This window comes from Populus alba, chromosome 14 (genome assembly GCF_005239225.2).
Source record: "Populus alba chromosome 14, ASM523922v2, whole genome shotgun sequence".
Taxonomy (NCBI): Eukaryota; Viridiplantae; Streptophyta; class Magnoliopsida; order Malpighiales; family Salicaceae; genus Populus; species Populus alba.
Window position 1 is genome coordinate 7,861,628 of NC_133297.1, and position 12,161 is coordinate 7,873,788.

At 35.1% G+C, this 12,161-nt stretch overlaps 3 protein-coding genes across 3 annotated transcripts; all 3 read left to right on the forward strand.

The window, feature by feature from the left end:
- The first annotated feature begins 1,760 nt into the window (after positions 1 to 1,760).
- On the forward strand, positions 1,761 to 5,456 carry LOC118041221 (probable serine/threonine-protein kinase WNK4). The gene is made up of 7 exons (XM_035048461.2): positions 1,761 to 2,547; positions 2,766 to 2,803; positions 2,947 to 3,174; positions 3,273 to 3,493; positions 3,577 to 3,734; positions 3,844 to 4,249; positions 4,334 to 5,456. The coding sequence occupies exons 1-7, from the start codon at positions 2,419 to 2,421 to the stop codon at positions 5,212 to 5,214; spliced, it is 2,061 nt and encodes a 686-aa protein (XP_034904352.1). The 5' UTR covers positions 1,761 to 2,418; the 3' UTR covers positions 5,215 to 5,456.
- A 1,681-nt stretch (positions 5,457 to 7,137) lies between these two features.
- On the forward strand, positions 7,138 to 8,881 carry LOC118041220 (protein yippee-like At4g27745). Its single transcript, XM_035048460.2, has 2 exons — positions 7,138 to 8,164; positions 8,493 to 8,881. The coding sequence occupies exons 1-2, from the start codon at positions 8,069 to 8,071 to the stop codon at positions 8,718 to 8,720; spliced, it is 324 nt and encodes a 107-aa protein (XP_034904351.1). The 5' UTR covers positions 7,138 to 8,068; the 3' UTR covers positions 8,721 to 8,881.
- Positions 8,882 to 11,195: 2,314 nt separating this feature from the next.
- On the forward strand, positions 11,196 to 11,960 carry LOC118041219 (calcium-binding protein KIC). The gene has a single exon (XM_035048459.2). It carries the CDS (start codon positions 11,483 to 11,485, stop codon positions 11,858 to 11,860), a length of 378 nt encoding a protein of 125 aa, XP_034904350.1. The 5' UTR covers positions 11,196 to 11,482; the 3' UTR covers positions 11,861 to 11,960.
- Positions 11,961 to 12,161: the final 201 nt, after the last annotated feature.

The window sequence follows — 12,161 nt, forward strand, 5'->3', positions numbered from 1 at the left end:
TAGCCATATTTTTATATATATATTATTTAATATGTTTGCATGTTTCTTTCCCATTTCAGAGAAACTTTAAAAAAGAGAAGAGGAGAAGAAGAAGAATTGATCTTTCGATATAATACACTAACATAATAGATCTAGAATGAAAACTTCTATCTATCATAGAAAAGCTACCTTCTTTCATGCTTTAGCTCACCGGAAGATCATAAAATCCACCACAATTTGTATAGGGGTGGCAAAAGGATTGATATGGGATACCATTTTACCCCACTAGAAAATTAGAGTTCACGTAAGGTAGATTTTTTATACAATAAAATCATAATTTTAAAATTTAACTGGCGGGTTGACTTTGTATTTTACCAACTTGAGACGGGAGTTAAGCCAAATTTTAAAAAATAAAATAAGACATAAAAATTTGAATGATTTGATTAATCTGGTAAGATTTAATCAAAATCTCGATTGCAACTCATAGATTATATTTTTTAACAAAACAATGTTATTTATTTTATATAAAACTCATAATTGATTTAATGATTTAATCAAAACTTATAACAAATTTATTATCGAGCTGTATTTAAAAACTAAAATAAAACCATAAAGAGTAATTTACTATCTTAATAAGTTTTTGATAAAACAAATAAATAGCAAAAAAGAAAGCATATTTCTTTTAGGGGCTAAAGACAGCAACATAATTAATAGCGAGAGAAAGTAGGTAATAATAAAATTTTTGACTTAATATCAACTTTAGATGCAAAGTAAATCAAAGATTTTGTGCCAAACTATAAGGTTACAAATTATTTACTTGAGATCTATGTTTTATTTATTTATTTTTAAGATTAACAGGGTAGATAACGTGTCGTTCGCTAGTTTCCTAAAAAAAACATGTTGTTTGGAAATCCTAGAATTTAGATACTAGTGTGGGTGGAAAAATAAGGCTTTTTTTTATCTAAAAACCAATTTTAAACTGATTTTGTACCCAAAACACATAAAAAATGGAAACCTTGTTAAACCAATTCATGCCCTCTAAAAACACACAAAAAAATAATATCTCAAAACCTAAAATCAATCTAGAAACAAAAATCTTCTCAAGCTCAAATTTATTTTTTTGGTGTTTTCAAGTAAAAAAAACATCTAATCATAACTTTTCTCACCACATGGAACCTTTTGACACAAAAATAAACTATTTTGGTGGCTGAAATCTTCCCCAACATCAAATTTTTCTCTCTAAGTCGGAATTCAGCGACCCGTCCTTTTCTTCACCCAAAAAAAAGAATTAAAAAAAAAAGAAAATAAAATTTGATATCAAAATATATTTTTTAAAAATTATAAGGACAGGTCATCTAATAACTAAAAAATATTAGAAAAGAAAATAAATTTTTAAAACAAATTTCAAAGCCACCACTTATGTTGCTCATATTTTTTTAACTTCAAATTTTATTTTTTTTAATTCAACTCACCCTTAAAAAAGAAACATATAATTAAGTGCTAATTTGAATGTAAAATTGCTTAATTATAAAAAAATATTTGAGAACTAAAATATATATTTTTTTAAAATACACTGTTATAATCCACAACAAAATATAAAAGAGTTAACAATGAAAATAGCTACAGTAAATTCCCGATTTAGTTTTTGTTAATTGAGAGGGGGGGGGGGTAAAGAAATATGGTAACGGTTGAAACCTAAGCTGGCAATAGATATAATAGAAGCGGCAAGACAAAACCAACTTCGCATAACGACACTCTCCAACCTAAACCAAGACAAGAAAAGAACCATCGCATGTTAGTTTACTAAAATTACTGATTTCATCGACCATACAAGTGTTTGTTTACTCCTTCTATTCCGGTCCCGCACATCACCACCATTTTCTCCTCTTTTTAGCCGATCCCATTCCTTCTCTCATTTCTTTTTTTCACTTCCATTTTCTTTTCAAAACAGACGTTCTTTTTATATATATATATATATATATATATATTCTTTTATTTTTTTGGGTTTTTTTTTTTGTTCTGTTTCTTGGTTCTGGTTTACAAGGATGTTAGTAGAGAACTTGGTGGTGTTGGGATTGGTTTAGAGAATGGACAAGAATTGTAGAGGCGTGGCTTTTGTGCTTACGAATTTCTGTAGTTCATTGCCTCAAGATCAACAACAAAAAGACGTGTCATTTCTTGTCATCGAATGCCGATTTCATTTGCGACATTCGGCTTTCGATATCTTCTGCATTGCTTCTGAAGCATTCTCCGAGCATCGACACGGAAAGCGTCAATGTTTTTCGCCTGTCGATCAAGGGGAATTGCCTTAATTAGGTGTGAAAATTTTAGTAAATAACACAGGTTTTTTGACCACCCAACAAGATAGGGAAATACGAGTGCATTTTCCTTTTCCTTTTCTTTTTTGGTTCTTCTTTGTTGGTTTTTAGTTCGGCAAGAATGATACATGTTACTAGTGATAGTGCTGGATTAGTTTTGGCATCAAATAATGGAATGTACTCAGCGATGGAGCCTTCTGATACTGGGGCTGATTTGGTAGAAAAAGATCCAACCGGTAGATATGTCCGGGTATATAACAGTTTTATTCAATTCAATTTCATGTTCGTTTTAGCATTTAGCTTTTCAAGTTGTTGCCTTCAGGTGCTGTATGAGATGATTTGGTTTAATTTGAGGCAATTTAAAGTTATATTTTGGTTTTTTATTGTTCATGTTTTCTTTTATCATGAGAAAGCTCTTTTCTCTATTTGTGATCACTAATTTTCAGTTTTCCTTTTTGTTGATTACAGTATGCTGATGTGCTGGGCAAGGGTGCATTTAAGACTGTGTATGATCCTTATGCTTAACCCTTCTTTTATTTAAGAAAAGTCTATTTGGAGGTTACATATTTTCAGAAAGCCAAAATCTTTGAAAGCAGAGAATTAATTTTTGAATGCATATATGGCGATCCCTCTGTACTCTTTTTTGCAGTTACAGGGCATTTGATGAAGTGGATGGGATAGAAGTTGCTTGGAACCAAGTGAGAATTGATGATGTCTTGCGGTCGCCAGAAGATTTTGAAAAATTATATTCTGAAGTTTATCTGCTAAGGTCACTAAGCCATGAAAACATCATCAAGTTCTCCAATTCTTGGGTGGATGATAAGAACAAAACAATTAACATGATTACTGAACTCTTCACATCTGGGAATCTGAGGCAGTATGTTCTTGAATCTTTTTTTTGTTGGTTTTTCCTTGCCTTGCATTATTTGTCTTTGTTGTTTACATTTGCACTATTTTTTTGTCTTTGGTTATCAGATATCGAAGGAAGCACAGAAATATTGATATAAAAGCAATAAAGAATTGGGCGAGGCAAATTCTCCGAGGTTTAGTCTATCTCCATGGTCACAGTCCGCCTATCATTCACAGGGATTTAAAATGTGACAATATATTTGTTAATGGACATCATGGAGAAGTTAAAATTGGAGACCTTGGGTTGGCCATTGTTATGCAGAAGCCTACTGCAAAGAGCGTTATCGGTATTGACTTGATGCTTCAATTCCTATGCATAGATAAAACCAACTTTGTTAGAATTACTGAGCATTTCTCTTGTTTACACCAGGAACTCCTGAATTTATGGCTCCAGAACTATATGAAGAGGAATATAACGAACTTGTCGACATATATTCTTTTGGGATGTGCATATTAGAATTGGTTACTTGTAATTATCCATACAGTGAATGCAGAAATGCAGCTCAAATTTATAAGAAGGTTACCTCTGTAAGTTCTGTAATCATCAGCTTATTATCATTTACATGGCCTTTCTTATCAAATTTCTTTATATGACTATCTTCTTCATTGATTGATGTGCATTTCACTACATTTGCAGGGTATTAAACCTGCTTCCCTCAAGACAGTGGGTAACACACAGATTAAGGAGTTTATTGAGAAATGTCTTCTTCCAGCATCTGAGAGATTGTCTGCCAAGGAGCTACTCAAACATCCATTTCTTCAGCTTGAGATTCCAATACTGGAACAGGTCTGTGATCCCTTACCGGTACCTAACCAGTTTCCTATATCACTAAGTCTACCGAAGTCTGGCCCTCTATTCATGGACATGGATATCGACGAAAAGCAACTTTCAGAAAGTACATGTACCGGAAGCAACAATGGAAGTCCAAAATCTCCAGTTTTGGAATATCAGAGAACACATAAGAACAATGAATTTGGGTTGAAGGGGATGAAAAATGATGATAACTCCGCGTCTCTGACCTTACGAATCTCTGACTTGGGTGGTAAGGAATTATGAATTTTGGAAGACTTACTGTTACTCATGCTCGCAAATGCAATAACTTCAACTTGGTCTTTGCTACTTGCAGGTCGGGTGAGGAATATTCATTTTATCTTCTACCTTGACAGCGATACCGCAATATCTGTGGCAAGTGAGATGGTTGAACAACTAGAGTTGGCAGATCATGATGTCGCTTTCATAGCTGAACTTATTGATTCCTTGATTGTGAAACTTCTCCCTGGTTGGAAGCCATCGTCTTATGGTTCCTCAAATGTTGCAATAGGTCCTTACACTGAGTCCCCAGTCTTTGAAAATGGAGAAAAATTAATTACATACCCTTGGAATTCAATGTTGAGTAGTGTTCCTGTTGGAACACTAGCTGAGCAAGATGATCTCTCTGGGCTAACAAGGAGTCATTGCGTACAAGCTGATGATAATAATATCAGTGACAGCCCCAATAATGAGATTTCTCAATTTGTATACAATTCCTCTCCAAGTTTAGCTGACATGGGAGATCAAGAATCTCAGTCATCAGCTGTTTCAGAGATACTTGTCCAAGGTGCTTCATCTATAAACAATAGAACGTCTGAATATGACATCAATGATGGAAGCTTCAAAGGCACAAATGGATATGTTACTGAGTCAAAGCTTGGAGATGCATATCTCAATTGCAAGTTGGATAGACAAGATAGTTATGTAGGAGAATTCGTTTCAATGAACGAATCTACAGAGAACTCAGAGTGGTCATTCCCCAAGCAAAGTGGAGCATCAAATGTTATGAGCTTGACGAGCAGCTGTTCTTCTCAATCATTAGCTGACAAAGATGGATATGATGATCTAAAGCTGGGACTTGATGCAATAGAGGCACAGTACCATAATTGGTTTGTAGAACTTACTAGGATGAAAGAGGAGGCGCTGGAGGCCACCAGAAAGAGATGGACAGAAAAGAAGAAGTTAGCTGCTCATTGATTAAGAACCTATCACCCAGCTGATTTTTGTGTGTTTTCTTCTATCTTGTTTGTAATAACATTCACTAATACTTTGTTTAAGGGTTGTAATATGTATTAACTGAATCCTGTATTTATTACGGCTCTTTTTAGTGGAAGCTGTGGCACTTGGGACTTCATCTTGTGCTCTGCGAGCTAATTTCTTTGTTGACTTTGTTTGTAAGCGCAGTGCAGTGTATATAGTTGCCCAAACTTGCTGGTTTTTACATGATATCTGATCTCATCTCTTACCAGCATTAGCTACGATCTTTACTGCTAGAATGAACTGTTAATTTTGTTTTAAGCGTTGTTGTGCATGTCAGAGGACATGGTGTATGGTCCCAGGTTAAGGTCTGGATAGAAATGTGAGGAGGGCATCAGGGGCTACAGCAGAGTCCATGTAAGTTCTCAATTCTTAGTTGCTATTCACAATTTCTCAATTTGATGTCAAATGATACGGAGAGCAAGTTACGCAATTTCATTAGAAAATTATCATAGCATCTCCAGTCTACATAGACATCTCAAATCTGTAACATCGGAAACAAGAATGCGTGAACAGGACTATTGAACTCAACTCCGAATCATGCAAGGATGGAAACTTGAAACTTTCGAAGATCTGAGTATAACTTGTGAGGCTTACAAGGCAAAAATATGGATGACAAGTCCTGAGCACATCACATCTTTCCACGCGTGTGATTCAAGCAAAAGTAAAATGCTGTTGCTGGCTTATGAGCTCATCTAATCTGTACCTCCCGTTAACAGGCCTTTCCGAAGTTGCAAAGGGAAATCAAATAAAAGAGAGAAAGGAGTAGAATTGAGAAACGACGTCAAGAAAATAAGACGAATTCGAGTTAGCGAGCCTTCATCTGCCCTGATGAAGGAGCTGCAGGGTGAACAAGAATGATTCAAAAATAAGACCAGTTTTACAAGCTAAAACTCAAGGCATCGTCTTGAACTGTGGAAACTGAATATCATAACTTAGTCAAATCCAATAAGGAGATTGAAAATATTTCTCTCATGCAATTAGGTGAGCAAGTTCAGCTTAACCTTGTAAAACTCGTGAACTCAACCCTGACACAACCGACCAGTTGAGCAAGGCATAGCATTTCCATTGTTAAGCGGATGAGGTTCCCGACCTAGTCCCCTTTTTTATTAAATAAACCGAGATGTTTATGTGTGTTCGTTTTCTCACAGCTTGAGGTATTATATTTCCTCACTAGAATTAGTCGTCCTTTGATTGAAAAACAAATCGGAGAAGAAAAAAAACAGAAGCATTGAATAATAATGCCATGTTACGAGAAGTTTAGTAAAATCTAAATCAATTTAATGTTAAAAAATAAAATAAAAAAATAAATTAATAGGGTTAATCCATCAAATACATAATTTGTATTATAAAAATATAATAACTCAATTAAAAAAATTTAATATTAAATGATAATTTTTTTAAAAAATAATTATTTCAATAAATAGTTCTTTATGAGAAGGTTAGAGTAAACCCTTTCTTTTAGTTTATAATTAACAATTCAGAATAATTATTTTTAATCAAGTGATTAATGAGAACTTAATCAAATCATAATTAAGATTATTATTTTTTCAAAAGAAAAGGTAGTGGTTGGAATAAGCGGAAAGAAGTGTTTTTTCTTAGAAAAAAATATCTTCTTCTCATCAGTTGTCATATTTTATCCACTTCTTTTTCTTTTTTTTCTCTATCTCTTAAGTAATAAAAATAAATAAATTGAAAAATAGTAGTAAATGGACAAAAAGGATTAAGTTATTAATAGATTTAATAACATAAAAATTAAATTAATATATAGTTTTTTAAATAATAAGGACTAATTAATTAGTTTTGCTAAAACTAAGTTATAATTAACTCTTAACAAAAAAAAAAAAAATAATAAGTCTTTCTCTCCTCTTTCTCTTTCCCCTCTCAATTATTCGGTGCATAAATGAGAGATTCATTCAATATTTCAAATAAAAAGGCAGAAGCTTGGAGAAAGATAATGAAACTGAAGAACGGTGTATGGGAGCAGTGCTCGTGGATAATTGGTTATGGCAAGGAATTTTCTATATGGTGAGACAATTAATTGGTACCCTTGTGGTCCCTTTGTTAAAGCTCTTCGACGAGGGATAATCATTGAATTAGGTTTATCTGGGAATTCAAAATTGTGCGCCGTGATTCAAGATCAGGAGAACGGATGTGGCCTCCTGCACGATCAAACCAGATGGATCAAGAAAGTTTCTTTATATGTAATTTTGATGACGAGGATCGCGATCATCTTTTCTTTACCTGTCTCCTTCCCAAAAGGACTTGGCAGCAGCTATTGCATCTATGTAAAGTGGAACTGGTCTGCTGAAAAATGAATATTGTCTATGGCCTATATATGGGGAAGGCAATCAATTCAGAAGATTTAGATAACTTAGCAGTCTTTGGTTGTTTTTGCTTACATTACATTCTGTGAAACTGATGTTTTAATAATTTATTAGAATTAGAATTTCCAGGACGAAGGCTTAGTCTAAAAGCAACAGCTTAATGCTTGTTAATTATGTCATTACTGTAAACTTTTCATCTTGTTTTGGGTTTTGCTTTGGCCCCTACCATTAACGTCTTTGTCAACCTGGTTTTGTTTATTCAATTTACTATATTTTTCTTATTTGGATTCGTTACTCCATCAATTATCTTATTGGGGTCTCTGATTAGACTACATATTCTCAATCATTGATGCCTTATTAATGTTCTGATCGAGTTTATCCTTTAAAGCAAATTCTGGTTTAATGGCTGGCTAGTTTCTTTTCTTTGCCTTCTCTTGCTCTGGTTTCTTCGGAGAAGCAAAGTTTCCATGGCTGAGGGTGCAGTTGGGCCACGGTTGTACTGTTGTTTTAAGTGCAGAAACCTTGTTTCCTGTCACGATGATATCGTCTCCAAGACTTTTCGGGTGAGCTTCATCAAACTCTCAAGGTTTTTTTTTTTATGCTGCAATGTAAATAAGTAAATAACACTATAAAACATGAAATTAATGGTACGGTCCGCATAAAAAAATTCTTCTACATGTTCAATCAGCCTAGTAATTACAATTTAAAGGATCTTTGCATGTCAACACATATGGAATCGAAGTATCTATATATACATGAACACGATCTTAATTAAGTCATTTAACTTCAGTGTTGCTATAATTCAAGAACTTGGTTTATTAAATGATGCTTCTCGACATTTGGATGATAATATTTCAAGTTATTTCACATTAACAATGGATATTTTCTTAGGCAAACAATGGTAGAGCCATTCTGTTCTCCCATGCAATGAACATTATCTTAGGGCCGAAAGAGGACCGCCGGCTTATCACTGGTCTCCACACGATTGCTGATGTTTACTGCTCCGATTGTGGGGAGTTATTAGGTTGGAAGTATTGGAAAGCTTATGAAGAATCGCAGAAGTACAAGGAAGGAAAAATTGTTCTTGAAAATTTCAAGATTGTCAAGGAAAACTGGTAGCAGATGTATGGTCACCACAAGCCCTCGTGTCCTGGCCAATGGCCATCCATACAAGTTCTTTGATTGCCTTAAGAATGTTTATCTTTTACACAGTATCTATTCAAATTCTAATTAAATGGACATTAGCATGCTTCATGTGGTGAAAAATATTCTAAACAGAATCTTAAGATCGGTAACTGTTCGAATTCTGCATTGAAAATCGGAATGTTGTATTATCTTGTGTTTTGAAGTCAAGAAAAGTGGGAAAGTGAAATTTTTGTACCCAGGTGTCTAGCTTCTTGGCAAGTAAGGGGATTGAAGATGATATTTCGTCTCGAACATCAATGAAAAAAAAAATCTTTTTGGTAGTTTCTGGGTAGCTTCCTATTCCTTTTCACTTTCAAAATTTCCCCATCCGTGTTTACATGTGTATAAACTGATGCATGCACATACAGTGAAGCCAATTTTTGGCAGTCTAGCTAGCATATCTCCAGACAACAAGATCGTGAAAGTTGATTAAGCCATGTAATTTTGTAAACCTCTACAGAAAATATTAAACATTTCAGCCACATTTACTTTGATTCGCTCGAAGCTTAGAATGCTGCTGGCAAGCAATGCTCGACAAACCAGTTGAGTAACATGTCATATTATCTGAAGTTAGATAGCAAGACTAAAACTTGAAACATTAAACAATCTCTTGAGACAACATCAGAAAATAATTTTTTAAGAAAAAATTGAGGTGAAGAACATAAAATGCTGTTTTTGATGGAGACATGAAGCTAAACAAAAATGTACAAACAAACTGATGACCCCAATTCGATTGTCTACTTGCACACACAGACAGTCTGGTACTCGTCAATTATTAAAATGGCCTTGCTACCAAGGAGACGAGGACAACAATTTCGTAACTGATGAGCTCATGAAATTTGTAAGCATAAAAAAACCAACTATGCTTCCATCAGACTAGAAAACAATTATCCCTGCAATTTAATGATGCCACCATCTCGCCGCGCACCGTTTAGCCCACCACATCACTTGGGTAAGACCCAAGGGCATGGCAAGACCACTCGATCCAAGGCCAATAGGAGATGTTCGTGAGCCCAAAAACTCGCAACTGGTGAGCGCTTGCTATCCAATCACTTGCCATGTTCGAGAGTACGAGATTCTCTTTGGTTTTATGTGTGGGTTTGAGCTTTCTTGCTTGTCTTTCATTCGAGAAACGTGGGTTTTTTTTTTGTTTTTTTTTTTTGTCATTAAACTGACGGGGTCAATAGTTCTCCTGAATAATATATGGCACTGATATTTAATTCGAAGATAGGAAAAAACTTGGAAAGATCTTCACTCCAACATGTAGTGGGTAAGCAATTAGCATATAATGATTCGAAAGGATCATCAAAAATTAAGAGAATTTAGTTTCAAACCGAACTGTGCAAACTTCTAGATGACTTGGCAAGGATCTCTCACCATCAAATTCAGCTAAAAAAAACTAATGTTTATGGGTGTTAAAAGGGTCTTAGGCTCTTAGCTGGAAGCAAGTCTTTATGGGAATCTCCCCTAATCTTATGTATTCAATAAGGGAAAAAAAAAAAATCTTAATTAGGGTTCAGTCTTGACGGAGAGCAAGCACACGTGATAAATAATTCATTAATTACTAGGAAAAAAAAAAAAAACTCGTGGATGGCTTTAACAACTACAAGTTGGAAAACTGGTTATGATAAAGTTAATGGATTGATTTAGTCTTAACGGAGAGCAAGCACGTTTTTATTATTATTATTATTATTATTATTATTATTCTGCTTTAATTTTCAAAACTAAAATTATTTTTGAAAATCTGAATAGTTCGAAAACATAGAAAAAAATGTTTTATTTTCTTTCCCTTCTTAGCTCTTGTGATATCCTTGTTAGAATCCCGACAAATTATTTATATTAAAATAGTTTACATTAATTGACGAATAATTTAGCTTTAAGGAGAAGAAATACAGTTCTTGACAGACAACTATCTTTATCTCTTGTTTTGATCCGAAATAGTTTTATATGTGCGTGCTTATCGTTTGTGTAGTATGTTATTCGCTTGGTTATATGTCAAATATTCTGCAAAATCGTTGCTTCTCCTAAACAATTTCTGAAAGCATCCACAATTCACATGATTACGCATGTGAAGGCTTCCAATGGTCTAGTGCGTGCGTTGGAAGCTGGAATCAATGACGAATTGGATGGAACATATAAATCATAGTATTATATGGACACAGAACAATCAATGGAAGAATCCAAACATCAAATTGTTAGAGTGGGGGAGGGGGAGAGAGAGATAGAGAACAGGAACCTTCACAGAAGCACACCAATCGGACATTTTAAGCCAATTCATCCCATCAATTATTTAGTTTGCGTCTAGCCACAGCCCACACGATCCTGTATTCCCCGCAAGATGAACCTTCCTAGAAACTTGTATTCCTGGGAATAAAATAAAGGAAAAATCTTAAAATGGTGGCACCACCACAGAACTTGTAAGACGCTGAACTGCCAATTTCTAGATATGTGTCCTGACCCATGAATCGGACCGTCCATTTACAGGAATAGTGGGTGGATATCGATGGCTTTGATGTGTTTACTTTCTTTTGAACTTCATTAGAAACTGCCCAAATGATATGGGACCATATCGAAAAAGCAATGACACTTTCCATGCTTATAAAAGGTCAGATAAATCTGTCAACCTTAGTTCATCCCCAAGGCTTTATATTATTTTCCACGCCCAAATACTGTCCTGAGTTTTCTCATCAACAGAAATGGAGAAGGGTCAAACCGGGATGAAAACTGCAACAAGCAGCGAGTATCAGGATTTGTTACCGGTTATGGCAGAGAAGCTTGATGTAAAGGCTTTTGTGTCTGAATTATGTGGGGGCTTTCGTCTTCTGGCGGACCCCCAAAAGGGGTTGATCACATCAGAGAGTCTGCGAAGGAATTCGGCACTGCTAGGGATGGATGGGATGAGCAAAGAAGATGCGGAGGCTATGGTGAGAGAAGGAGACCTCGACGGAGATGGAGCACTCAATGAAACAGAATTCTGCGTTCTGATGGTGAGACTGAGTCCTGAGATGATGCAGGATGCTGAAGCCTGGCTCCAGAAGGCACTTGAACAGGAACCAAGGACATCCTCGCCCTGATTTTTCCTGTTGTATCAACTTAGAAGAAGGTTGTCTCTTTCATTATGTTGTACGAGCAGGTTGTAATTGATGAGCACAATGAACTTCATTTTGTACTGCATGCAGGATTTCATCTACCCTTAACAGGAAGTGCTCTCAGATTAACAGATCCGGCCACTAACTGAATAAAAAGAGATGCCAAACACAGCAACAAGTAACACAAATACACAACCACTCACCTTCACGTAAACTGCGCTGGAGACGGTGAGGAGATGATCATGTGGGTCTCCAAGTTCGTATTCCACGCGTGCATTGTTCACTG

Excerpts from the sequence above, each read along its gene's own strand:
- LOC118041221 (XM_035048461.2), top strand. The coding sequence starts at position 2,419 with ATGATACATGTTACTAGTGATAGTGCTGGATTAGTTTTGGCATCAAAT. Across the intron at positions 2,548-2,765 it reads CAACCGGTAGATATGTCCGG|TATGCTGATGTGCTGGGCAA; the intron begins GTATATAACAGT and ends TGTTGATTACAG. Across the intron at positions 2,804-2,946 it reads AAGGGTGCATTTAAGACTGT|TTACAGGGCATTTGATGAAG; the intron begins GTATGATCCTTA and ends TCTTTTTTGCAG.
- LOC118041220 (XM_035048460.2), top strand. The coding sequence starts at position 8,069 with ATGGCTGAGGGTGCAGTTGGGCCACGGTTGTACTGTTGTTTTAAGTGC. Across the intron at positions 8,165-8,492 it reads TCGTCTCCAAGACTTTTCGG|GCAAACAATGGTAGAGCCAT; the intron begins GTGAGCTTCATC and ends ATATTTTCTTAG.
- LOC118041219 (XM_035048459.2), top strand. The coding sequence starts at position 11,483 with ATGGAGAAGGGTCAAACCGGGATGAAAACTGCAACAAGCAGCGAGTAT.